The sequence below is a fragment of the Triturus cristatus genome, chromosome 5_1 (genome assembly GCF_964204655.1).
Source record: "Triturus cristatus chromosome 5_1, aTriCri1.1, whole genome shotgun sequence".
Classification (NCBI taxonomy): domain Eukaryota; kingdom Metazoa; phylum Chordata; class Amphibia; order Caudata; family Salamandridae; genus Triturus; species Triturus cristatus.
Window position 1 is genome coordinate 316,754,970 of NC_140587.1, and position 27,886 is coordinate 316,782,855.

Here is a 27,886-nt window from a genome sequence, read left to right on the forward strand (position 1 = left end):
TTATTCCACACATTGCAGTGGAAGATGGGGATTCTTACCCTGTCTCACTAGCGAGCGTTATAAAACACACGAACAGGCGCACGCCCAAACCTGAGATCAACACTATAGATACCACTATTGCAGCCTGGCAGGCGATTGGTGGGCGTGCTCAGAAGCTTCCGCTCTATGCGCCTGCATTGCCCCTGACGGGCCATGGTGCCCTATCGGTGACTCAAGAGCGGGGTCCTATGAGAGCCCTGGAGGAAGTTGGCATTGTACACATGCGCGATCTCTTCCCGGGAGGGAGGTAGTTGTCGGAGGCCGACACAGACTATATCCAGAATCCTACTTTGCTGTTTCAATACTCCCTCTATCGGCTGAAACGTGCACTCAAGGATCATTACCCCGGCCTCCCGGCAGAGCCCCCCACGCTCCAGTTGCTTCAGCTGCTGTTGATCACCCCAACTAAGAAAAAGTTGATCGCCAAGCTATATAAGGCAGTGCAGGGGGAGACGGTGGGGGGGGGGGGGGGGGGGTCGGATGGTAGTCTGGAGCGCTGGAATGCTATTTTGGATTCCCCGATCCTCCCACGGGATTGGGAACAAATCTGTACTCTCACGGGTCGCTTATCCCCCAATGGTAATCTCCGTATTATACACTTTAAATTCATACATCAAGTGTATCATACGCCTGTTAGGTTATACAGAATGGGACTGCAGGAGTCAGATCACTGCAGGCACTGTGGCCTGTCGCAGGCTGATTTTCTGCACCTGGCATGGCAGTGTGATTGTGTGCATAAATATTGGGAGGGTGTTGTTGCTTGCATACATACCATGACTGGAATTGTTTTACAGTGTACACCTCTGGAATGTCTGCTTGGATACGCACCCCAGCTAAAGGCCGCTCTGGGTAGATTTGTTAAGGTTGCTCTCCTGCTCGCCAAACGTCGTATTATGTTCACTTGGGACAGCAAACGGTTCCCTAAAGTTGATGAGTGGCTTAGGGACCTTGTGTTCTGCCGTGAACAGTTAGAGTTGTATGCAGAGGAACTGCCCATATCGTCTAAGCCTAAAGACATCTGGTCGCCATTAAGAGACTACTTATAGCTACAGATGCGTGATGATACTGTATAACTTTTTTGCTTTTGTATACGGGCATGTATTCGGAACTATTGGAGTTGGGGGCAGTGTCACCAAGGAGTGTGGCTCGAAGTATGCAAGTCATATGTTATCTGATCTCACCATGTATGTACCTTTATAAGATTGTTTGTTGTTTTTTGGTTTAACGCTGCCTTCTGCAGCGGTATGTTTGTACCACGCTGTGAAAACTAATAAACAGAATTTTTTAAAAAAATTATAATTAACCAGAAAGTCCTGAAAATGCCAAAGTATGGGTAAAAAAACAAACAAATTATTGGACTGAAAACTAGAGAATTACAGGCAAATGGGAAAAGTCGCAACAACCAACATTCTCACATTTATCATGATAAGAATATTACTGGCAAATGGGACTTAGCATTTGTGTGTGGGTCTTGTACAGGACAGAAAGAAGGTAAAATGTTGACCATGTGAAGACCACATTGAGAGATATATTGACGTCACATGGTCAGAATTATGGTCTGTTCCTGTCCATTACGATTGGCACAACTGTGAGGTACTGTTTTTATCAGTACATGTGTTAGAACTTTCGTTGTTGGACGAACCCAATGGTGTTGGTACGATCACTGACAAGCAGTGCTTGGGAACCCACTAGGTGAGTAAAAGGCCCCTCACACACCAACCTGGTTGGTGTCATGCTTCATCATAGGGGCCCCAACCGGGTGGCCGAGCGCCTCCCGGTTGTGCTGCAACGCCTGACTACAGCGGAGCTGGTGTGGTGTAAAAGTGTGATGTGGTGAAAGTTTAAAAATACCTCTGAGAATCCTTGCCGAGGGAAATTTATTGGTGGCGGCTCAGGATATATTAAAATTAAGATTATGTGATGCAACTACGAAAGAATTTAATTTCTAATGGTTGACTATGTGGTTGGTCTACATGTTTCAGCCCACCTCGGGGTGTGCGGGGCTTTCTTCAGGACCAGGAAGTGCAGTGAGTGGCAAAGTAGAGCCACGTGACTAGTGAAAAAATTAAAAAGGTAATTTACCTACACACTCTCTAAGGTGTGTGGAAACGGTATCAGCTCAGTGGCAGACACCGCAGCGAAAAAAGACCTGTGGGAAAGAAGAACACAACACACAGACACATATAGCAAATGATGCTAAGAATCGCAACAATTATAAAATAGACGCAGAGGGAACACAGTACACTGGCAAGACAATCCACAGCAAGGTGCCCAGACCAGGAGCCAAACCAGAGACCAACAACCAGGCCCGAGCACACGCTGAGTCTTGTCACTAATCTCTCCAACCATGTTCTTACATCCACAGAAGTAGCCATCCTAGAAAAAGGCCTTGGGTATGCTCCCACAACCAAATTGGATACATTTAAATTACATTGTGAACTGGCGGAATTCTTCCGCAAAATCAAACTCAAGGCTTTCTTTGAAAACGCCCCCACTTCCACTGATCCAGAAGACCAGGGGGACACCACCCTCAGAGTCAAGTCCTCATTTATGCCTCCACCGTGCTCCATACCACCCAAGATCTTGGTATATGAGCAGACAGTGTATAAAGAAATAGAAGCACTTAAAGAACCCCACACGTTTCAAAACACCAGCAAAACAGAACGCATGGCCCTAATGTCTCTGAAAAACAACCCAGACATTGTCATCAAACCAGCGGACAAAGGGGGAGGCACGGTCATACTCAATAAGGAGGACTACCATCATGAATGTGAGCGCCTACTAAATGACACCAAGAATTATGAGTTACTCACACACGACCCTACCCCCACCTTGAAAATTCGCATACAATCCATAGTGGACGATGCGGAACACTCTGGCCAAATATCAAAGAACGAGGCCAAATTCCTCACTACTACACAAGGCAAAATACCATATTTTTACACGGTTCCAAAAATCCACAAGAACAAAACCCCCCCTCCTGGACGCCCCATCGTTTCGGGCATCGGATCCCTACTAGAACCTCTATCACGTTTCTGTGATCATTTCTTACAACCATTGGTTCAATCCACCAGCACATACCTTAAAGATACCAAGGACCTTCTAGGACTTCTAGCGGATATGCACTACGACCCTAACACCTCCTTTCTAGTGTCACTCGACGTAGAGAGCTTATACACAAGTCTCCCACAAGATGACACTTTGAAAGTATTGGAAGAGGCTCTAAAAGACTCTAACTGGCAATACAGAACCCCACCTTCCTTTGTACTGAAATGCGCTACCTTAGCGCTCAAAGAAAATTACTTTAAATACCAGGGCAAGCTCTACCTACAGAAGTACGGCACATCTATGGGGAGCGTTTTCGCCCCCAGCATAGCAGGCTTGTATGTATTTCACTTTGAGACCAAACACCTTCTCAATAACAGCATGCCACGCATTCCCCAAATAAAGTTTTATAAGCGATATATTGACGATATCCTTCTGATTTGGGAGGGATCACAAGAATCTCTGGCCTCTTTCTGCGAATGGATTAACACGTGTGACCCTAATCTTAAATTCACACACAGCGCAGACAGGCACCAGACTACCTTCCTTGACTTGGATATAAAAGCAGCCTCGGGAGGCCTTATGAGCAAGACTCACTTTAAACCAACGGCCCGCAATTCCCTCCTGCACTTTACCAGTTTCCATCCCCGAGCCCTCCGTGAAAATCTCCTGTATGGCCAATTCCTCCGCCTCCGCAGGAATTGCAGTGACATCAAGGATTACAAGACACAGGCCACTGATCTCTGCCAGAAGCTGCACCAACGAGGCTATCCACAAAAAATAACCAAGGCAGCCAACAAAAGGGCCAGGAATCAAAATCGCGATGGCCTTTTGGATAACTACATCAAGGAACCCACCAATCCGCCACTGACATGCGTGACTACCTATAATACAGTGACGCATAAGGTTGCCCAAATTATCAAAAGGAACTGGAGAATACTCAACACGGGCAAACTCAATTGGGAACCTCCCCTCTTATCGAACAAAAGAGCCCGCACCATCAAAGACACTGTTGTATCCACAAGACCGCCACACCTTCCCAGACCCATCAACACGGTCCTCAACGCCTGGGGTCTTCCTAACATCAAAGGACATTTTCCTTGTGGCAACTGCAGTGTCTGCCACATCACTGAAACGACCAAATGCCTGAATCTTGAACCCGGTAAAACATGGGAACTTCGTAAACACACGAACTGCAACACTGAAAATGTGGTGTACCGAATAACGTGCCCATGCAACCTCATCTATATTGGCATGACCACCCGCAAGGTGAAAACCAGAATTTGCGAACATCGCAGCACAATACGCTGCAAGAAAAACATTACGAAAATGACGAACCATTTTCTAGAGAAAGGCCATACCACCAACGACATGAGATGGGTCGTTCTGGAGGCCCTAGATAACAACCTACCCAACATTCAGAGCCGCCTTTTGGAACAGGTACAAAGATGGATTTATCGCCTTTCTAGCCATACCATTGGGCTAAACAACAATATTCCCTGGAACAGTCTGAGGAGACCCTAATTGCGTGTCCGCTTTCTCTGGCCTGACCCACAGTGTCAAAAGCACGTGTATTCCTGCCTGACACCATTCACAACATCATATTCTCCAAAGTGGCTTTTTCGCTCATAGGTATCACAGATATTGCCTAGAATGCCAGCCTGCTGCCAACACCTTCGTCTCAGCACCTTAACCAGCTCCCCGTGAGCTCAGTCACTTTTTTTTTTTACCTAGCATTCCCGGTCCTTCTGCGCACGCGCGCCTGAGCAGCATTATGCACGCATGCGTGCCTCAGTCACCTCCATCACGCATTTGCATGTAGCCAGCATTTCTTTTCCGGCACATGCGCAGACTGCTCTGCACCACCCACGATCACTGGTCCTTCAGCACGTACCCAATGGCCCCAGTCTCCTTATATACTCCCACAATCTTGGACTCCATACCATCCAGGAGACCACAGTAGGTGCTAAGCGGGTGCTGCTTCCTGACCAAGTAAGGTGACGCGCGCTTCTTATTGCTGGATTTGCCGGGCCATCCACTTCCCAGTGCTCATGCCTGACATTATTTCGTCTTTTCACAGAATCTGTGTTCCGAGGAGCGCTCTCCTCCCTTTCCTGATCAGCGATCAAAATCAGCCATAGTGTAATTCTTCTCATTCCTTATTTTCTTTTATAGTGCGCCACCCAGGGGATACCTCCCCGCCATTGTACCCAGCACTCAGTTAGGTACACGCACAGCCATCCGGCATGCTAATCGCACTAGCGTTCACTTCTTGCGACCCAGCCCGACCATTCCAGTCAGTGGCTACACGGTATCACCGCTATAAGTTGCCTGCTACACCAACCAGGCACCCCACGAGGGCAGCCCACACGCTCTCTGCTGGCCTCACCGATAGTTCACACAGGGCGTCTCACTCCCGTTCTATCACTTGACATCGATCAGCACCAGACATTAGCCGCATGTCACAGTGTGTGTGTTGCCACAGGTACGACCGTTTGCAAGCATTGATCTTCTCACAGTCAGTAAAAGATTGCATTTTATAATTGTTGCGATTCTTAGCATCATTTGCTATATGTGTCTGTGTGTTGTGTTCTTCTTTCCCACAGGTTTTTTTTCGCTGTGGTGTCTGCCACTGAGCTGATACCGTTTCCACACACCTTAGAGAGTGTGTAGGTAAATTACCTTTATAATTTTTTCACTAGTCACGTGGCTCTACTTTGCCACTCAAAACAAAAGAGAGTATGTAGTTCCTTATAAGAGTCTTAAGCAGGGAAGGAGCCAGGATAACTATTACTATGGACGTCGTCCTATGATATTGTGAGGAGATAGGGAAATTCCCTTATTTGGAACTAGGGCCCTCACACACCCAGCCAGCTAGGTGTCATGCTTCATCATTGGGCCTGCTCCTCGTCGGGTCGGCGCTGCAATACCCGACGGGCACCCAATATGGGGCTCTTTGGCGGAGATCTTTTGTTCCACGCCGTATGGTGTAGTGGGGGTGAGGGGCCCAGTGTGAGTAGATGTGGTGAATAAGTGTGTGCAGTGATTAAAACAGGCAAGGGAATCAAATAAGAGATCTTTATTCAGATAGGTTCCCTGCCTCATTAAAATGAAGGTCGAGTGGCGTATGTGTTATTGTGATAAATAAGGATATATACGCTCAACTCGTAACTATGCAGGTCAACATGTTTCTTGCCTTGCTCGTCAGGAGGATCGACTGGCAATTCTTCAGGACCAAGTAACATACATCTGCACATCGTAGCGAGGTGGGTACACCTACCTCTCAAATAATCAGACTGTGGGGGACGTGACCACAGCGAATGAGGGCGACCTATAGAAGAGTAACAATGCATACTCAAAAACAAATTGGTCTTAGTCGGTGTAGACATAGTAACAGACATGACTCTCTCAGCACTGCAATTATTTGGTGTTAATAATGATGACCCTTGGGAAGAACATTCATGCTTCACATTATTGCAAAACTCAAGTGCCAATGTTTCTTAAAAGGCTTACAGAGAATTATTAGTGCAAAGCTTAAAAACAGGACTCAAACTAGTCATGAGGATAGTGGTAAGTAGACTCACCTACGATAGTAGGGATCATACCTCAGCAGTTGCCGGCGGATCAAAGGACACCTATCATGTAGTGTCCTATAGGGACAAAGTAGATGAAAATTTCACCAATTGGTAGCGGACACAAAAATATTAGGAAAATACCTGTGGTGGAAAAACAAATGTGAGAGGGAGGAGGGGAGGGCAGCGTATTGCGAGTAAAACACCAGAATCTGGGAAGAGTCAAGCACGTCCCCCAAACTAATCGGAACCCGGAGAACCATCACGGTCCCTGTGGAGGACTCGTGCAGGAACACCAAAGTGTGGGGGGGTTTGGGAGCATCTTCACCTTGTTTAAACGGCTCGTACTCGTGGTGGTTAAATCCTAGTGTACCGCCATATTAGCCGCCTCTCACCCATTAGGAACCTCAGTGACATGGCAACCGGCGGACGGGCCGCTCGTGCATGAACTAACGCTCACCTGGTCAGCGAGGACTCCACCTGAAAGACCTAACCCTCCGCCGGTGGAACCGGGTGGCTACAGTCAGCTTAAGTGTGTGCCTATAAAACCACCGGCTCTAGAATGTGGGCGGGGCCGGCCTCCAGTAGGAAACTGCACGTAATCTCGCCTACGGATCAGAGGTATTTTTAAACTTTCACCACATCACACTTTTACACCACACCAGCTCCGCTGTAGTCAGGCGTTGCAGCCCCTATGATGAAGCATGACACCAACCAGGTTGGTGTGTGAGGGGCCTTTTACTCACCTAGTGGGTTCCCAAGCACTGCTTGTCAGTGATCGTACCAACACCATTGGGTTCGTCCAGTTTTGATAAAACTTATATATACTACAGGGGATATGGACGCACCCCTGCCTCCCTAGCTCTCTCACTGTTCTCTCCGGAACTTTCGTTGTTCCCCAAAAACTCCAGAACTTTCCCTCACAGAAATGTGAGGGAATTCTATTTTTGAACCAAGGTTTGACATTTGCGGGGCATCCCTTTACTCCTTTAATCGGAAGAAGTGTTGGAATGCAGGATGGAAGGACTTTCATTATTATGTTTTGAATTTCCTTTTATTTTTGGCTTCCTGTTGTAAATTGGTGCCCTCTAAATGTTTTTAAAAACTTCCTCAAAATGTACTAGCATTATAGATAATCTAGTGCCAGGAATGGTTCAAAGTACACCCAGATTGTTCTGGACATTTTTAAAAAAATATGTTATTCACCCCCAATTTGTGTTCATTATAGTTTTCATTATCAAGGGATGTGTGGTTGGTACACACTTGAAACCACACCTCCATAGTTAAGTCTGGGTATCATGGGTTTTTGAATAACCCACATACACTATATATGCTGGATTGGACAAGTCTAACAGATGTAATGGTTTCAAGATGGATCACAAAATTGTGTGTCTGTGACTTTAAAAGGAACCAGACGCTTTCTGATGAGGTTCCTTGGACTAAATCCAAACCATTTCTGGTTTCTTGCTGGGGCATGACACAATTCTGTGCCCCAGCATGGAGCCAGACAAGGAGTGGATTTTTTTACTTACGCCCCCCAAAAAATCCAAATAACATGGAAATGGAAATGGAAGTATATTTATAGAGCACGAATTGCTGCCCAGAGGCGTCCAAGCGCTAATAGATACTGGAAAGGAACCTAATATGGTGGCTGAGAGGGCCTAGTAGGGAAGGGATGGCTTCTTTCTGAGGCCGTTCTTTCTTGGCCTAAGCAGAAATCCAAACTACCTCTAGCTCCTTTTCTTAGGCTAAGAAAAAGCCCAAGCAATGCCTTGCTCCTTCTTGGGGCACAGACAAAATGTTCCTTCCTCTTAGAAGGCTTCCTATGGATAGGGAAGCCCTTTAAGATGAAGGAGCTTGTGTGAAATGAATGAAGAACTGGGAATTAGAAGTAAAGGGACTAGGAACAATCCTAGTCTTCTTTCAATTCCTACCTCCTGGATCATGTCCTCAGTTGATGTCGGGGAAGAAGAGGGTGGGAGGAGCTGGGCTTCTTCTCCAGTCCTCTCTACCACCTTCCTCCTTCCCCATGAACAGAAAATATTGTATCAAGATGGTGGGCATGGATATGTAGGAGCTGTGGCAGTAATACCTGCCCTAGTCATCTTTTGTAGATCTGCCTAGCAGCTCGATCCTTGGCTTTAAATGGGCTGGGTTAGGGAATTCTCCCGGGCCCACCTGATAAGCATGTGCCAGCAATAGTGACTTACCATGTATAGTAATGAGATGACCCAGAAGAGGGCACCAGGCCGCCTTATTCAGAAGTTTGCCAGTGCCTAGAAAGGATTAGATACAGGCAGACTCCATCACAGGACCAGGATATGCCTGTCCCCCCAAGGGACAAACAAATAGGTAACGGGCCAATGAGATAAAAAAAGAAGTTCCGTGTATATACACATCATGAACGTGTCCTGGCGGCATCTTATTATGACATTATATATCTGTAATACTGTGCCTGGAGTGGGAAAAGGCTTTTGTCATTTTAAAGCTCAGCGTGTATGACACTGTGCGAATCCTATGCTTAAACACTTCGCTGTAAAAATGGCAAAAGACTTTGTCACTTTCTAGCTCAGCGTGGATGGCACTATGATAATCCTACGCTTAATGACGTTGCTAGAAAAACAGACATTTGAGGTGAGCAGATTCAGAGTGTCACTTGTGCATAGGGTGCTCTATACAGGAGCTGCTCTCCACCTAAACTTGGGAGTCTTCGTGTGTGTGTGTGTGTGTGTTCATTATGGCTATGGACGGTTTAAGGCAGGTGTTACCCACATATGACAAATTTTGCTGAGTAAATAAATAAGTTTGCTTTAGATATATTGTATGTAGAATTATATGTGGATACCCTAAAACAAATTGTGCACTTAACGTTACCTCCTGAACCTACATGTGACTCACCTGAGGTAATATCTGTAACATTTATAATTAACATTTCACACAATTCCTTTCTAGAACCTGCGGGTGGTTGAGTAGCTGGAGGACAGGAATATAAATACAAACCTGGAGATTACTTTCAGGGAGTAAATAGTTTTTGGGAGTGTCTTGGGGGCCAACGCTATTTCTTTTCAAGTCTTCCTTGGTCCTGAACATTCTATTTTTGACCTCTGAAAAGGATTCGCTCCAATGCAAAAAATGTTTTCTTTCTTTCTTGTTCCTTTATTTTTTTAAATGTGTGACTAAATCACTATTTACTTTTATAGAAAGATATTCCTTGGTATCAAACTACACATATGGGGTTCGAAGAATACAATCAATAAGCAGCCTAATTTCCTTTTTGATGTTCTTCTTTCTCCCTCATTTTGCAAGAGGATCTGTGAACAATGGATCTTCTGTGGTATTTCACTTTTGAGGTTTATTTCAATGTGTCTTGTTTTCATTTATCTGAACGTTTTTTCTTCTTCACTACTTGGGTATTCAATTCAATAGAGACTTTATTCGGTTATATTTCACACCATAAAAGTGCACATATATACAATACGATTAAAAACATTATTCATACTATTACAATAATTCATAGTCACATACAAGAATCATATTACACGTAGCCCATTGCCAATAACTTGATCCAGATACAGGGTAAAGTGCAGATAGTAAGTACAACATCATTGGTCTAGGCAATTCCTTAATTTGACGGTTAAATTTAAAAATTCTTTAACCTGTAAGACACTATCGCTGTACAAAAGCTGCAAATAGAAAAAGGCAGGTTTGATTTGGTTAAAATTAAGTTTCCTTAAGAGTGCAACAAGATAACGTTTGCGGGGATATTCATAAAACCTACATAAAAACATAAAATGCAGCATATCCTGAGGAGACTTCCCGTCGCAGCCACAGGGTGCTGTAACTTTATTAAAAATGTCTGACTTCGGTCGAATTAAAAGATGATGGAAGATGTCAAATCTAAACCTAGTCAACAAGAATTTCTCATGAGAGGTGAGATTACTCATTAAATATGGCTCCATGCTTTCACAAGTTTTTAACATCACATATTTCCTAATTCTTGATTTCATAAGCTCCTCACTTTCCCTTTGAGCCAACTTGTCCTTATAGAAGGCTTGTTTGATTGCTGTTATATCCCCCTTTACAATTCCGCTAGGCTTTTCAAACAAATTCAGACGGCCTAGCCTGGAAAAGCAGGATTTCAGATATTTTAACCAGGGGACACGCATGTGTTTGTCCTGAGATACAAGATCTCTTACAATCAAATGGGTAAGAGGTATGTCCTGATTTATCCACAGTTTCACCCAGCAAATCAGTGGCCGTAAGGAAAAAATATCACTTAAATACTGGATTCCCAGTTCTTCATGTACTGTCAAGTTGGGTGTACTAGTGGGGACGTTTTAGGAAATTGTTTTCAACAACCTGCAACTGTTCTCCAGCCACATATCCCCAAAGTTCGCTACCATATGCAGCTGTAGCAACAGATTTGGCATTGTAAAGCTTAATCATTGCGTTAATTGGCTTCTTACCCAGTTTTGTCGCAAAGTTAAAAACAGAAACATTAGCCCTTGTCAGTTCACCTTTCTTTTTGACCAGGTGTGGACCCCAGTTAAGCTTGGTATCAAACAGGACACCAAGATATGAGAATGTTTCTGTGACTGGTATTGGGACATCATCCAATTTAAAAATAAAATTCTTTTTGGGTTTATGGCCAATATGCATTATGTATGATTTGGAGTTGTTGACCAATAGATTTCGATCAGACATAAAAATGTTAAAAGCATTTAAAAGCGCCTGGAGTCCCTTCTCCGTTCTCGAAATTAAAACCGCATCATCTGCGTATAAAAGAACTGGAATACCCCGCCTGCCGACTCTAGGGCAGTCTGCCTGTACATTCTGTAGATAATCATCTAAATCATTAATATACAAATTAAAAAGGAAGGGGGCAAGAATGCAGCCCTGACGCACTCCCTTCTTTATGTCGAAATTACCAGTGGTGTCCCCATTTACAGAATATCTGACGTTAGCACTGGTATTACTGTGCATATCCACCAGAAAGTCGACTATCCCAGGATCCACACCTTCCTCCCTCATGACCTCCACAGCCCCCCCCTGTTAACACAGTCGAAGGCTGAAGAAAGGTCCATGAAGGCAAGATGGACAGTTCCCCTCTGTACAGTGGTATATTTGCTCAATACAAGGAAGAGGTTAAGGCACTGGGTTATGGTTGAGCGCCCCCCACAGAAACCATACTGAGAAATCGACATGATGTTATTTTCAGTCGCCCAGCATGTTATTCTCTGTAGTAGAATTCTCCCCATAATTTTGACCATGGAGTCAATTAATGAGATTGGCCGGTAGCAGTGAGGACTGCCCTTATCTCCTTTTTTAAAAACGGGAACAATCGTTGATAGTCCCCAGGAGATAGGACAGCCCACTTTGGCAGCTGCATTAAATACTGCAGCCAGGATGGGCGCCCAAAAGTGTGGATCAGACTTGTACAAGTCTGGGGGGATCCCATCAGGCCCAGGGGCTTTTCTAGCAGTAAGTCCTTCAATGGCCACCATAACTTCACCATTAGTAAACCTAATAGCACCTCCCATAGCATCAAGCAATTTCTCAGTTGTAACAGGTAACCCAGAAGAGTATAATTGTTTGAAGTGAAATTCCCACTCTTCCTTGGTAATACAACAGTCCAGACCGTTACCCGGGTCTTCTACCAGAAATGGTTTTTTAATTATTGTCCAAAATCTGGTGCTGGATTTTAAGGTAGAGGGATCAAGTAACTCATTCCACGCTTCTACTCTTAGCGACTCCTTATGGGATTTAAGAATGGACTTATATTCTCTACGGCACAGTTTGACATTTTCCTGCACTCTCGGAGTAGCTGCCAGTGCTAGCCTGAGGTTACGAGCAGCTTTGGAGCAATCATGATTGAACCATCTTGGCCCACATTTTTCCACACTCATCTTTGCAGGAGCCGACATCAGTTCTGACACCTTCTCCGACAGATTTTGATAAGCAGTGAGAACCCGTCGTGGGTCTGCCCCTACCTGGGTGCAGTTCACAATATCCTCCGTACATGTGTCTACAATGTTTTTATACAGTAAATCTGGAGTCACCATTGACCATTTGAGTCGCCGCCTCCCATCTATGGTGCCCAGCCTCCCGGAATTACATATCTGTCTTTCCTTAGTGAACCAAGGTCCCTTCAGACGGATTGTTAAAGGATTATGGTCACTGAATTCGCTTGGGACAATATCTAACGAATCTAAAAAAGGTAGCAGTGTCGCTGACAACAGCATGTGATCAATAAAGGTGCCCCTCCCATGCCCCTTAAAGGTTGGGGTATCAAAACATTTAAATGGATCCCTGAGTGTCATGGCCAGGGAGAGGTCCAGGTTATCAAGGAGAGCATTGCATAGTTCCCCAGCCATTGTGTGATCCAGGTGGAGTCCCTCCATACGCTCACAACTTAAATCATTTATGCATTTGTGCAGAGGGTCTCCACACAAGTGGACATTTAGATCCCCCACAATCATGAGGTTGTGATTGAAATCATTTAGAGAGGAAATGAGAAAGGCATGCAGGACAGATACGGAATTAGATACTGAAGTGACATTGGCAGCATTATAAAAATTCACTAAACATACTCGGCAGTGTTCCCCATTTAAAACCAAACCCATCATACCAGGATCATTTGCATCAATTCTACTGATTTTACAGGTAACAAGGATAGAAACGAAAATCACCAGTCCACCCTTAGGTATGCCTCTTAATGATGGTGTGGCCGGGACATAGAAGGCCTTGTACCCTTCTAGAAAAAGATCACATTCAACCAGCCATGTCTCTTGTAGGCAGATAACTTTAAATTGCTTAATGTAGTTGACCCAGTTTATGTCTGCCATTTTTGCAGCCAACCCCGCAATGTTCCACGAGACAACATTGCTACCACAGTTTTTATCCTGTGAGTTCAGGATAGGTACCAGTTCATCTGAGATTGAGATGCCCTGACCCACAGGGATCTCATGTCAATCACACATGTCCAGGCCAGATAGAAGGTCGTACCTGTTCTGTGTGTTGATGTTAAACCCGGAATAAGGTTGGGCCAAAAAATTAGGTCTATTCTGTGTATTGGTAACGTTTCCAAATCCCCTCGGGTTAACAATATTATACTGAGAGCGGGTGTCCATGGCCTGGATCTGAGTTTCAGCCTCTGAACTAAACAACCTTTGTTGGGGGGAATTATGACAGAGATGGGCATAGAAGTACCCCAGAGGTCGGACACATATACTGCTCTCATTATATATCAGTGACGAAGCTCTTAAGAGAGCGGTGGCCACATGTTGGGGATGTTTGAAGTTCACAACAATGCAGTCTCCGCTTCCCATTTTTTTCGATGGGCCCACCCAATTCATCCGCCTGACTGCCACTATCTGATCAAAATATGCAATTGGAAAGCCACAGTTTTTATTAAGCCATGACACTGTTTTGTTTTTAAGTGAGGCGTGAGACTCGTCATAGGGTGAGGCAGGATGAGTACCGCAGGGTGGGACATTAGTTAGAACTACCACAAATGGCGCACAGTCGGGCGGTAGGTTAAGATAGCGTTTACTCCTGTGCGACCTACTATCTGTTCCCTGTCTTGAAACAGGGTTAGATTGAATCTGTGGATCCATTGTTATTTGAGTGGCTGGTGTGGTTGCTTTTATTGGAACCCTGCTCACGGTGGTAGGTACTGCCATCGTATTAATGGAATTTGACTGCATTTTTCCCCGCACCATCCCTGCCTGTCTGCCTTCCCCAGGGTTATCCCTTAATCCAGTAACTGCAGCCTGGTACGAAGATACCAGGCCACCAAGCCTGGACACCTCAGCTGTTAGAGTGTCTATCTTGGTGGTTAAAGGTCTGGTAGCCTCCTCTACCTTAGATTCCAATTTAGACTCGAGGTTTTTTATGAGGGCAACCAGTTGTACAATATTAGCATTTAAGTTATTCTCCTTGTTTCCGGTAAACACAAAGGGATTATTAAGTGGGACATTAACAATAGCAGAATCTACAGCAGTAGTTTTTTTCTTCTGTTTCCCACCCCCTTTTATTTGTGTTCGCCTACAGTTGCGTACCGGCCTTATAGCTGGCGGAACTTCCTCCAAATCCTCACTGGATGTATCTTGGTGTTCTACATGGACCTCAGTCCTTACCACAATCGGTGTGACCGGGTTTTCTCTAGCAGCACCATTGACGCTGGCCTCTCCCTCAGCGTCCATCGCTATCGGAGGCGGCGTCTCAACCAGTGCTGTTGCAGGGGGCCCTTTCCCTAGAGATGCCCGACGTTCACTGTTGATCTGAGTGACTTTTTTTACCATGTAATTGTCAATAGTGCTATGGCCCGTAGCAGTTTTTCCATTTTTAGCCTTAGACATCCTAAATAGAAACAATACGTGTTTAAGTTGCAATGCGACTATACATAAATGTTAAAAAGAATTAAAGTCTCACTTGTTACTTAAAAAAGAGGGATCAGTTAACGAAAACCAGGGTCTCGGGCCCAGCCCAGTCTCTTCAGGCCTCTGAGGGCCACAGAGGGCCCGCCCTTGTCCCGGGCTTCGCCCGGCGCGTCCCGCGCGCGTTCCGCGATGCGCGTAACTGTTGGCCAATTTATTCCACCTGGCATGGGCGGGACAAGGAGGTGGCTTCAGGCCCTGGAGGATTCTGGTCAGTGTAGTCTACCAGCCTCTTTGCCTCAGTCCCCCCCCCAGCTGCGAGCGTTTCCCGCAAAGCGGGAAACGCGAGTTGTAGCACTGGTGGCAGCGGCAACAGGAGTTCACAAAACGCAGGGTCCCAGCGAAAGAACAGTTCAGCAGCGCAACACTCACAAAACGGCCAGCAAACAATTCCACAGGGTCGAAAGACAAGGGCTCGGGTATATTTTTGATGTGTTTATATTCCTGAGTTGCAGGCCTCAGGTAAACATTTTATATTCTTGATTAAGTCTGTCCTGCCTTAAATGTTCTGGAGTACTACAGATTATCATTCTCTTACTAAAGAGCTTTTGCATCTATACAAGTAGGATAAGTAAAGGTGACTACCTTATTTGGAACTCCTAGTGAAACAAGACCCCTTTATGCATCTGTCTTAACTAAGAAAAGGGTTAAAGTCATTGTAACCAATGTCCCCAGAGGCACTGTTGATTATCCATTGCTTCCTCTGAAATTACTTCAGGTAGACCTTTAAAACTTCGGCTTAACTAGCGGTCTTATCCAACCCATCTTGTCTCCTCTGATTTTCGGTTTCTTGATTTCAAGCTTCTTGTCACTAATGCCAAGTCCTTCTTTGTCACTGTGACGCTGATTCTTGACAGCGATCAAACCTTCAACATCAGGAGCCTTCTGGCTGCTGTTCTACACTTTGGACATGGTCAGGGAGTAAGAACTTGGTGCAGGAATGCATAGACACTTCTGCAGATCATGAAGAGTGAAAACAAATAGATGACAAACCATCTGCCCGCTTTAAGAGTCGAATTGATGCCCATATGGCGCCAAAGGGCAATCTGGAGCTGGAGAGCTTTACCATGAATTAAGGTGGGAAGACTTAAATCCTGGATGAAGGCGTTCCTGTCTGAGGCACTCCTCACCTTCGGAAACGGCCTTTTCTGAATCTCCTGCATAGTACTACAGGAAAAGTAATATCCCTGTGCAAATTTAATTTCTTGCCTGCAATTTTCCTCATCTGCTATTATGTAGTTGAGATACTCTTTTCCTTTATTTATATAATTTTCTCACTTCCATCTCAACATTCTGTCGATTTCCTTGTGCCTTATCATTGTTTGTGTCTTTTTCTTAAAACAGCTTAAGGATAGTAACCCTTTTTGCTAAGCCTAAGTGTAGCCCTTAAATTTTGTATTACTGTATTCAAAATTATTTCAATACATTCTTATTTGTTTTTCGCTATCACTAACTCAAGCATTATTACCATATAAATGTATGTAAATCATTTTTCATTTACTCAATTAAATAGTTACCTTATTTTTTAAATTAAGGAATCTATAGATTTGCCATTTAAATGACAAAAGTCTTTTGTTATACTTGGGGTGTGGCTTATTCTTGTTTTTTCATTTTTCCTAAAAATTATATTATTAATGCAATGCTTTAATTATTTTATTGTTTTAAAATTATATTACTTTCCTATATGTGTAATAAATATTTATATATATTACCCACTGTAATTCGCCAACATTTAAATGGTCTACAGTGAAATGGTGTCCCATGAGTAAATTCCCACAAAGAAATGGCATGACAAGTAAATGTTCTGGTTATTCCTCAGTTCCACTGCTTGCTTCCTTCCTTCAAGCTCAGCTGACCGCCTTGCGAGGTCCTATTTATTTTTAGCTCTCTATTCCATCATTTTTGGCTTGCCTGCTGTTAAAGAAAGGCACCAAAATATGCAACTCATTCTGGGACCAGCTACAAAAAGGGAAGTTTAGCCGAAACATAATTGGACCACACACACTTTAACATCTTAGCCTCTTTATCCTGATATCTCTGGTTCCTACTAATGTTTACTTTTCAAAATCGACATTTGTTTTGATGTAAATGATGTTTTGGCGCTTTCATGTTCATGGGTCTCTTGTAGTGCAACAGATTTTGTCATCTTGGAATGTTTAGATGCCCACCGGGGGTTGTGCCCAATGTAAATACATTACAATGCATTCATTTAGTTTAGAAGCATACTGGTAGAATAGTAATGCTAAATATCTTTACATGTTTTTACTTTTCAGCAATATGATAGAACATTGTCTCATGTGCTATGGGGAAAAATATACGGATGATGGTAAGTTTCAGCAGTATTCTTTTAGCCATTGTAGTCTCAGAAATGTCAACGTTTTAGGGAAACTGCAGCACAACCATTAGTAATGTCATGTGAAGTTGTAATTAATATTTGTATTTCCGTTTGTGGTTTATTTTTTACATCCATGTTAGGTGACATTTTCTGCTAGCTGTAGAAAAAAAAAAGTAGAGCTCAGAGTTGTTATATAAATGGCATCAAAGACTTTGTTTCCTGTTTTTTTGGAAAACCTGCAACGAATCATTAGCATTTGTTTGTTATTAATAGTACATATCCATTGATAGAACTTGAAGTGAGAGTTTTACAACCAGATTGTGTTTTCAGTTCACAAAAAGACAATTTGTACACTTGACAGAAAAAAGCATAACAAAATAGAAGATGGTGTAAAATGTCTTCACCTGTAGCTGTATGCAATTAGGGTGTAATTTTGAAGAGAATATTAACAACAACAAAAAAGTTCCTAAAATGGTAATAATAGGAGGGATAGTTACTTGATCCCTGCTCTTGGGGAGGGGTAAATACAGGAAGAGGCATGACAAATGCATGCCATGGACACATGGGGAGAAAGAATAGGAAAGTGACGATGGGGCCAGCAAATGGGAAGCCTATGGGCGTGCAGCAGCCCACAAAGTAGATACAGCATGTCTCTTTGAGGCAGCGCATGCGCTTTTTACAGCAGAGACCTAAAAAGGCACTATGAAGATAACTATGCTGCAAAACTTTAGTTATACTTTCTTAGAATTACATGCTTCAATTAAGGCATGTAAGCAGTATCATGGAATATAAGAAAAGAAGCAAGCCCACCTATCCGAACAGCGTCTCGTTTATTACATTCACATTTCCTGTATGTGTATATGCCAAAGAACAGTTGTTTGGAGATAATAACTAATTTGGAAGAAGGCCTTGTGTCTGCAATGCCCTTAGTGAAATGTAACAAGACTTTTTGTGGCCCCTTATCCTGATGGAAAAGTGTGATGGAAGGCTGCAAGTGAAAGAACTACTCAATGAATATTGCTTGGCCTCTGTTTGATCTAGTCAAACTATATGAAAAGTGGGGTCCTTTCCTTCTCAAATTTGATGCATCGCTTTAGATCCAAACAATGTAAGGCTCTCTTATACATTTTCGATGGGCCTGAGAAGAAGGTGGTGAAAAACATTTACTTTTGTATATAAATCTGCAATTGGGCAACAAGGATGAAGCTGGGGTTAGTCCTGAATCTCCCTAAACTATAGAAATAATTGTTTATGAAGATAGATGCAGACCTCTACACTAACGGCAGAATATTCACTGTACTTGAATGAGCCATTCCGACTCATAAGCTGTCCCTACATTCTTGTGGAATATCCAGATATCAACACTGCGGGCCAATGTAGTAAAGTGAAGCAATGGTGTGTTGTAGGACAGTGGGTTATTATGTAGTGAAGCTGGTTAGGATTCACTATGTAATCATCTCACAGTGCCCCAAACATGATCTTTGGATTCACATTAATAAATCAGTAGCTCAGTCCTGGTAGTGTGGCACAGAGTAGTCCGGCTTTCCTAATGGAACATGTGTTAAGCATTTCAGAGTACCAACATTGACAATAAGTAATTGACACAACTCGAAAGAAATGCAACACAAATTTATAAAAATAAAGCAGATGTTTATATAATTTTAGACACCAAAATGAAGACAATCGGTTGAGTATAACCAGAGTTATGGATTTTTAAAAGAAAAATCGGTGCATTTCAAACTTGCAAAATGATAACGTTGCAGTCTATGAGGAAATTCACTTGTGACAATCGGTGACTTGCAGATCGATTTAAGTAGAAACCACAGGGGATTTGGGGGGGGGGGGGGCATTAGGTGAGGTGTGTCCCGGGACCAGACTCTGACACTTAGTTGCTTTTTACCTAGCTGGTAGGGAACAGTGCAGGTGCTGGTTTTACCACTTATACGGTGCTAATGAGGAAAGGCGTGCAGAATCTCGACAACGGGACCAGAGAGGCATTGGGTTGAATGAAGATGCTGCGAGGTTCCCTCAAGGGATAGCTTTTAATAAAGGCAGTGGTTTGACTCTGGCTACCAACAAGCCTTGTAGCGGCAAGCTCCGCCATCGGTCACTTTGACTTCCTGTAGTCCGGAGGGAAATGGTAGAAGCCTGAAACTTGCTGGAGGTCAGATTCCCTCGGCTAGCTCGATGACCAGTAATTCTTTGCACCTGGGTGCGGTTTTGGCTGCAGGGTACTAGTACCTCTAGTATTAGGGATTTCTGGAGTTGTCTTTGGCTCTTTGAGGGGTTTCTCTTTCCTTTGAACTGGTCTCTGGACCAGGATGAGTCATAGTCATGATGGTTGCCACAGGTGCAGTCTTTGCGTAAAGTCACAGACTCTGGTTTTTTCTTGGTTGCAAGTTGATCAGATCTGGGTTTCTGGTGCTAGGGGAACTCATAAAATCCTAGATTTAGGGGTGTGGGGGTTAGTAGCCAATGGGCGACTAGCCCCAATGTCTAATTCACCTGAGATGACCACTTCCTGTGGAGTGTGGCACCTTTTCTACACAGAAGCTTCTATTCTGCCACTTTTAAAAATGGCATAACCTTGTTTTGGCTGTGTAGACCAGGTAACCCCCCTTAGAGGTGTGGCTAGCCAGAGCGTGTATGCCTCCTGACTATCTAATTTTCCAACCTGCCCGGGTTGCAAATGTGCCTGGGGCGGGGGGTTGGCTTTTTCCTCCCTGGGTGCATGTCAGGCGTAGGGAGCTTTGAAGCTCACCGCCTTGATGTGCCACTTCTCAACCCATCCTGTCAAGGAGGGAGGTGATGCCTTCCGCTCAGGCAGGTCTTTGTTGATAACTGCTGGGAGTGTTCACACTTCCTGGCAGGGGGTCAGATTCCTGTTTTGGCCGCAGCAGCAGCTGCAGGCTGTTAGCCAGGACACAGGAAAGGCTGGGGCAGTCAGGTTTGCAACCTCTAAGGTAGCCACATGGGTGCATGTCACTTTAAATCATACTTTGGCAAAAAAGTGAGTTTGATGAGACAAATTGTTTGATACCAAACATGACACTTTTCAGTGGGACCATAATGGAGCTGGCAACCTGAGGGTGCCCAGGTGCTAGCCCATGTTATCCTGTAGCTTCCTGAACACTTAGAGTAGCCCCTAATAGAAGAAGGCTGCTATAGCGTCAAATAAAATTTTACTTATATTTCCACACCTTTAATATAATGCACCCTGCTTCATGGGCTCACGTGGCCTACCTTAGGGGTGACTGACGTATATTAAAAATAGTGCTGTAACCTTGCCACTCGTGGTTAGGTGAAAGTCGAGTTTGAGCAGTTTGCACTTCTTTGGCAGGCTGCAATGGCAGGCCTGCTGGCATTTACTTACTTGGATCACTCAAGGTGGCACAATCAGTGCTGCAGGCCCTGGTGACCCCTATAACTCCCATACACTGGGAACCACTGATACAACTTATCAAGGACTTATAATGGGGTTAAAGTCCTTGCCAACTGGGTTTACCAATTCACATACATCATATTTTAGGGAGAGAGCACTGGCCCCTGGTTAGCAGGCCCTAATGCACTTTCAGAGTTAAAAACCATCACATTTGGTGGCGGGGGGGTCAAGGAGGAACCTGCACAAAGTCTGCTTCCTTGCATGTGTCATGAAGAAGTACAAGCCCCTTTTCTTTGACCGGTAGCAAGGGGAGGAGTCTGAACCTTAATAGTGTGAATCTTGATGGCAATTGTAGTTCTGTGCAATAATATTTGACTACAAGAATCATTTGGTACCCTTTTGTCTCCACTTTGGCCAGTAATGATGAGAAAGGGTCATGTAAGGATCCGGGACCATTGCTTTGAAAAGACCTCCCATTGTCATAGGTTCAGGATGTGTGGGGGAGGGTCCCCTTCTGAGAGGTTGATGGTTAAATAGTTTCTACTCGGATGCTGGTCCATCCCTGCTGAACCTGTTTTTGAGGCGACGTGTGTTTCAGATATGTTATGCGACTTTTCTTTCTCTATGGTGACTCTTTCTTTGTCAATCCAAAACGCGTGTTGCAGGGTTCAAAAACCTCACAGCGTAGTTTACAATGAAAACTGTAATGTTGCACAAATACACTGGTGTAACGGGTGCCCTGTTGTCAAAACTATATACTGTTTAGAATTACTAAATGATCTTGAACATCAGCACAATTCTGAAAAGAAAAAAACACAAACGCAATATATAGTTAGGAAAATGTTCAAATGGTTCGACAGGATTCACAAACACATACTGATCGAGACAATTTATCAACTGCAATGATTGTATATTTCAATGTAAAATGGAGGACTACAATCCTCCCACCAAAACTGAGATACTTTGTTATAATTCTATAATATTTACTATTTGAAATCCTAGTTTTTGTGAACACTTAAGGACAAGCAGAACCTTGTAAACACAATGGCAAATCGTAAATAGACAGACTGCATGCAAACTAAAAGGATAGTGTCTCAAAGATCTGAGATGTAAGTGTACTGGGTCCAGGGCGTTGAGCCTGCGTTCTAGGTTTTGGGGTAAGAAGGGTTGGTTTCTCAGTGTGTGAAGGACCCTAGTCTGACACACAAAAAGGATGTAAACTTACAGGCTTTGTCTGCTTCTTTGCAATCTTTGGGCTGGCCTGAGGCCTCCAGTCGCAGGGCCTGCCGGTAGAGCCTTAGCCTGTCTTCAGGCCTGTTTCTTGTCATGGAAGTGGCAGCAATCCGCTTCACCTTCTGGAATTACAAAGAGAGGCAGGGTTCTTGCGCTCCTCAACGAGATGTGGGGGAAGATCTGGCACTTGGGCTGTGACCTACTGCTGGAGTCAGTGCAGCTTCTAAGTCAAAAATGTCCAGCCCACCAGGCCGGGAGACTCTTTATCATCAGAGAGGCCTGCTAAAAAGACTTCTTATAACATAACATGTGTATTTGTAAACACAACGTGCATTTGCTGAAGACACGGTCACACAGAAGGGTATCTTGGTGCTAAATAATAGAAGTTTATTGTTACCCAACTCAATGGTACTAATTTTATTGACCTCAGAAGGATGAAAGGCTGAGTGGATCAGCGCCTGTGACCACGAGGTTGAACACAGGCCCCTACAGTGGACGCATTAGTCCACTAAGCCACCAGACCCTAACCTATGGATGAATACTGCTCACCCCAAACCAGCACTTCAAAACAGTAGAGTTGTAACCCATTACCTCTTTAGCATCACCAATGAGTTCACATTAGTAATCTTGGGGCGTCAGAGTGATCTTTTTTTTTTTTTTTTTTTTTTTTTAAACATTATTTTTCGTTTTAATACAAACAATCAAATTTCACCCCCCTCCCCCCGACATCAGAAATAAGTAGTACATCCAGATCCAATCAGCAATCATATACATATGTGGTACCTTAGGGCGAGGCAGGCCTTCGGCCATAGCGCGAGGGTATCCGGGTCTGCCCCGCTCAATGTCGCACAGGATCTGCCTCTCCTTCATCACCTCCCCCCTCCCCCTCCGACGATAGCGGGGAATACAGCTCCCCACTCGTTCCCTCCGACTCACTCTGCAGCGATTGCCCCTCCTCCGCCAATCCCTCCATACACAGAACTCGCCACTCCAGAAGGTCCCCCTGCAACTTCTCATCTCTCCTAGAGCACTGCATATGCGTTTCTTCCGCCAGCGACCATTCCCTCACATCCCCGAGCCACCTCTCGAGCTCCGGGGCCTTTCGACCCATCCAGGTAATTGCGACCCTACGTCTCGCTAAAACCAACATTAACTGCAGCAGTTTATAGGCTAGTCTCCGTTTCCTCGGTTTGGGAACCAGAGCCAACAGGCAGTGTAGGGGTGTGCGCTGGATTCGGAGGCCAGTGGCGGCCGCAACGCGACCCACTACTCCCACCCAGAACGTCTCCACCAGCGGGCAGTCCCAGGCCAGGTGCAAGAATCCCGCCCCCGGTGCTCCGCACCGGGGGCAGTCATCCCCCCTGCCCGTTCCAAACCTACTCAGCGCCTTCGGGGTAAGGTAAGTGCGATGCATAAAATTAAAATGGGTGAGCTTAAACCGCGCGTTACAGGATACTTTCCTTGTCAAGGCCCCGATTCGCGTTTGTTGTCCCTGGTCCAGAGGCTCACCCAAATCCGCTTCCCAGGCCGCCCACACCGCGTATAACAATGCAATTAGTCTACGGCCCCGGCCGCACATCAGGATTACATTAAGAGTCTGCGTCATCGGGGGCATCTCCGGGCACTGCGGCCAGACCGAACGCACCACCGCTCGCAGCCCTTGATAATGCAGGTATTGTCCCCCCCGAAGACCATAAAATTCCTCTGCCTGCTCGAATGACAGAAAGGTCTCCGAGGGGTACAGATCCGCCAACACTTCACAACCCCCCTCTCTCCAGTCCCGGTATGACACCTGGCGCTCTAGTTCCACCATGGGGGCCAGGATCCAAATCGGTAAATCCCTATGGAAGGGTGCCCTACCCAAGACCCGCTCGACAAACCGCTGCCATACCCGCGCCGTGTTTGTCACCACGTAGGGCAGCGCAGCGTCCGCCCCCGACCCCCTCATCAAAGCCAAGTGAAGGTCCGTCGCCGTGGCCCTGCCCGCCAGCAATCGCGTCTCCCACACATCCGTGTCCGCAAACCATCTAGCTGCCGGGAGGAGCTGCGCTGCATAATAATATAAATCGAAACGTGGGGCCTCCAATCCCCCCTCTTCATAGGCGCGCACGACTGTCCGGAGGGCCACCCTACTGCGTCCTCCCGCCCAGAGCAAGGAGGTCAGTAGTGAATTAAGGGTCCGGAAAACCCTAGGAGGGAGAGGACATAGCGTGTTCTGCAGGACGTACAAGGTCCGTGGCAGCATTACCATCTTGGCTACCGACAGGCGTCCCATCAGGGACAGCGGCAGGGCGTTCCAAAACGTCACTGACTGCCTCAATGAGGCGAGCACTCGATCCATATTCCGTGCAAGCGCCAATCCCTCCGTGGCGGCCACCTGAATACCCAAATACCGGAAACTCACCCGTTCCCAGCGCAACCCCAGCTCCGGCAGGTCCTCGCAGGGCGTTGCATCAAATCCCGAAAGCGGGAATATAAGAGATTTGCTACGGTTTATTCTCAGGCCCGACGCCTCACCAAAACGGTCCAGGTGACGCAGCAGGACCGGAAGTGCCTCCGTCGGAGCCCGTAGGTAAAATAAGGCGTCGTCCGCATAGAGCGATATCACATTCCTCGTATCCCCCACCTGGATACCCCATTGCTCCATTTCCGCCCTAATCGTGACAGCGAACGGCTCAATTGCCAGCGCAAATAGTAGCGGCGAGAAGGGGCACCCCTGTCGCGTGCCCCGTCCCAGCCGCCACTCCTCCGATCGCGCAGCACCCAGGCGCACCCTCGCCCTCGGGGCGCTGTATAACAGCTGTATCCACCGACGGAAGTTGGGCCCTAGGCCCACCCTCCGGAGGACCTCCTGCAGGTACGCCCAATCAACGGTATCAAACGCCTTGGCTAAATCGATAGAGACCAATCCCGTCCGCTCTTCCCGACTCCTCACTTCATGCTGTATGTGGTTCAGGCGTCGGAGATTCATAGCCGTATTCCTCCCCGGGATAAACCCACATTGGTCTTGGTGCACTAGGTGGGCCATATGGGGAGCCAGCCTGGCGGCCAACAATTTCGTTAGGATTTTCACATCCGTATTCAACATGGTGATCGGGCGATAGGACGACGGGTCATACTTATCACCCCCTGGTTTGAGTATCATACAGATTTCGCCCTGGGCCATGGTCCGTGGGAGTTCACCCCTCTCCAATGCCGCCTGGAACACCTGCAGCAGGAGAGGCGCCAGTTCCCCCGCGAACTCTTGATAAAACTCTGATGGAAACACATCACTGCCGGGTGATTTAGCACGTGGCAAGCGGGCCAGCGCTCCCCGGACCTCCGCCAAGGTCAAGCCCTCCTCTAAACCCTCCCGATCCGAATCCGCCAGAGTCGGCATCGTCAGCCCTTGTAAATATGGCAGATAGTGGGCCTCCGAGGTATCTGGGGCCGCTTCATACACCCGCCGCAAGTGAGCCTGGAGCACCCCCAGCAGCTCCTGCTCCGAGCCTACCACACGTCCGGTGGAGTCCCGCAGAGCCACAATACGCTCGGGAGCCTGTTCTCGCCGCAGGATCCATGCTAGCAACCGTCCCGACTTATCCCCCTCTCTATGGAGGCGCTGCCTATATTGGCCCAGAGTAAACTTATCCAACCTGGCCAAGGTGTCCTGCACCCGTGCCCGAGCCTCCCCTTCCTCCCGCTGTTGCGCCGCATCGGGGTCCCCCACCCTCTGGATCTGCTGGAGGAGGTCCTCTTCACTCTGTAGGTCCCGGAGAAGCTGCTTCCGGACCCCGTAGGTGAGCCCCATACATGCGCCCCGCACCACTGCCTTAAGGGCTTCCCACTTCGTGGCTACTGACAGGTCTCCCTCTCCCCAATTGAGGGCTACATAGTCCCCTATGGCAGCCGCCACGTACTCCCTCCCCACCTGGTCCCGGAGGAGGTCCGCCGGCAGCCTCCAAGTCCGAAGGCGGACCACCGGGGGTCCCCACTGGACCATGTACGCCACCGGCGAGTGATCCGACAGGAAGCGGGCCAGGTGTGTGACCTCCACTGACATATCCCGCAGCTCATCCACCACTAAAACCCGATCCAACCGACTATAGGTGTGGTGCGTGGGAGAAAAGCAGGTGAACACCCTCTGTGTGGGGTTCTTTTGGCGCCAAACATCCACCACCCCTATGTTGGCCATCACCCGTGTGAGTTGGTCAGTCATACGCGGTTTTGTCCCCCCCCCGGGTGTTAAATGGTAGCGGCAATTTCAGTCGATAACCCTTCAAGTATTGCCCGGCGGTAATCGCCTCTCATACCACTCGATAATTTACCAATGAAAGAGGCAGGCGCCGGAGACTGGAAGGCAGGAAACAAAGTTTTATTCCGTCGGAGCAGAACACATCAGATCAGACAGCAAGGTATCGTCACGAGGTGCTCTAACTGCATCTCTGAGACCTGGTCTCTTATACACAGGTTTATTGCTTTATTACATATGGTACATTCTTATTGAGACTTTGATGTACGGAAAGACATTCCTTGGAACCCCCACTTCGAGCTCGTTCCCACACATATCTACAGTAGAAGTCCCCACCCCACCCACAGTAGGAGATGGCTATCAAGCAGCTGGACATTCCGCCAATTCCCGGGGGTGTGTGCAACCGGCTGGGTCTCGGGGGGTAGGGGCTTTGATCCACCGTAATCCCTTTGATGTGGGGTGTTTCCCTTACAGTAGGGGCAATAAACTGCATCCGCAGGGCTAGGTGATGGCCTGGGATCGGTTCGGACAATGGGGCGCAGAGGAAGGGGGTTTATCAAAGAGGGGCATGACCATGTATGGGATGTCGGTCAGGTGTGGGATGTGGTTCCATGGCAGGGTCGCGCTGAATGAGAGGGTTTATGGCCCGTGTATGAGAGAGCGGGGGTGGCCGGCGCGCGGGGGATACTTGCAGCGTCAGGGGAACGCGCTGGCGATCGACAATGAGCGGGGGAGAGAGTGGGGTGCCTAAAATGGCTGTCGTGTGCTCGCTGTGTGTGGCGTTGGGGAGAGGCAAGATGGCGCAGATAATGTTCAGTTTGCAAGCTAAATTTCCACAGTCCTCCCTTTTAACATATCTCGCCAGCTTGTCTAGTTCGGATTTATCCCCATAATACTTCGGACTTCCACCTCATACAGAGCTTTCATTCGCTCTGTTTCACAGTCCAAAGTCTTAGGGCAGATGCAGTTCATAAAAAGCGAACATAAAGGTGGCAGGCACTGAATCCCCAAGCAACATCCACATAGTATCACAATCGGTATTAGGATAAATGAAAACAGCCTCTATCCCCAACTTTTAATAGTGTCCCAAAACCAGCTCCAAAGTGACCATTCTTCTTGCTCTTGATGGACCTCTGCGGACAGTCTGTGGAGGTGTTCAATTGCTTTGTAGACTGAGGGTGAGTTATCCGGTACGTAGGTACAACAGCTGGACCCAATGATGCGGCATGCTCCTCCACGATCAGCCAGAACCACATCTAGAACAAGGCGGTTCTGAAGAGCCACCAGGCGGACGGCCTGAAGTTCGGCGGTGTTGTTGGCAAGGGCGCCAGCTGTAATGTTCATTGCTGTTTCGACTGCCTGGGTTAAGTGGCGGATGGCGCGGCTGTTTACCATTGGACCCCAGAGTGGAACAAGTCCCTTTACTGCATCCAGGAACTGTGCTCCGGTGGAGTCGGCTTGTACAATGTCTTTGGCACGTTTCTGTCGGTGATGGTTTGCTGGAGCCACAAATGTCGGGGGAAGGACAAAAGCGATGTAGCAGGTGCCTCCCCAACCTTTCGGGAGCCAGGTGTAGGCCTTAGTACCACAGATGAAGTACATATTCGGGGA

At 46.4% G+C, this 27,886-nt stretch overlaps 1 protein-coding gene across 2 annotated transcripts in view; it reads left to right on the forward strand.

Moving 5' to 3' along the window:
• DSCC1 (DNA replication and sister chromatid cohesion 1) overlaps nucleotides 1–27,886 on the forward strand; it is a 169,737-nt gene that overhangs the window by 78,624 nt on the left and 63,227 nt on the right. For both annotated transcript variants that reach the window (XM_085605046.1, XM_085605047.1), the window contains exon 6: nucleotides 17,368–17,420. In XM_085605046.1, coding sequence (XP_085461172.1) covers nucleotides 17,368–17,420 — 53 coding nt within the window. The remainder of the gene's footprint in view (nucleotides 1–17,367; nucleotides 17,421–27,886) is intronic.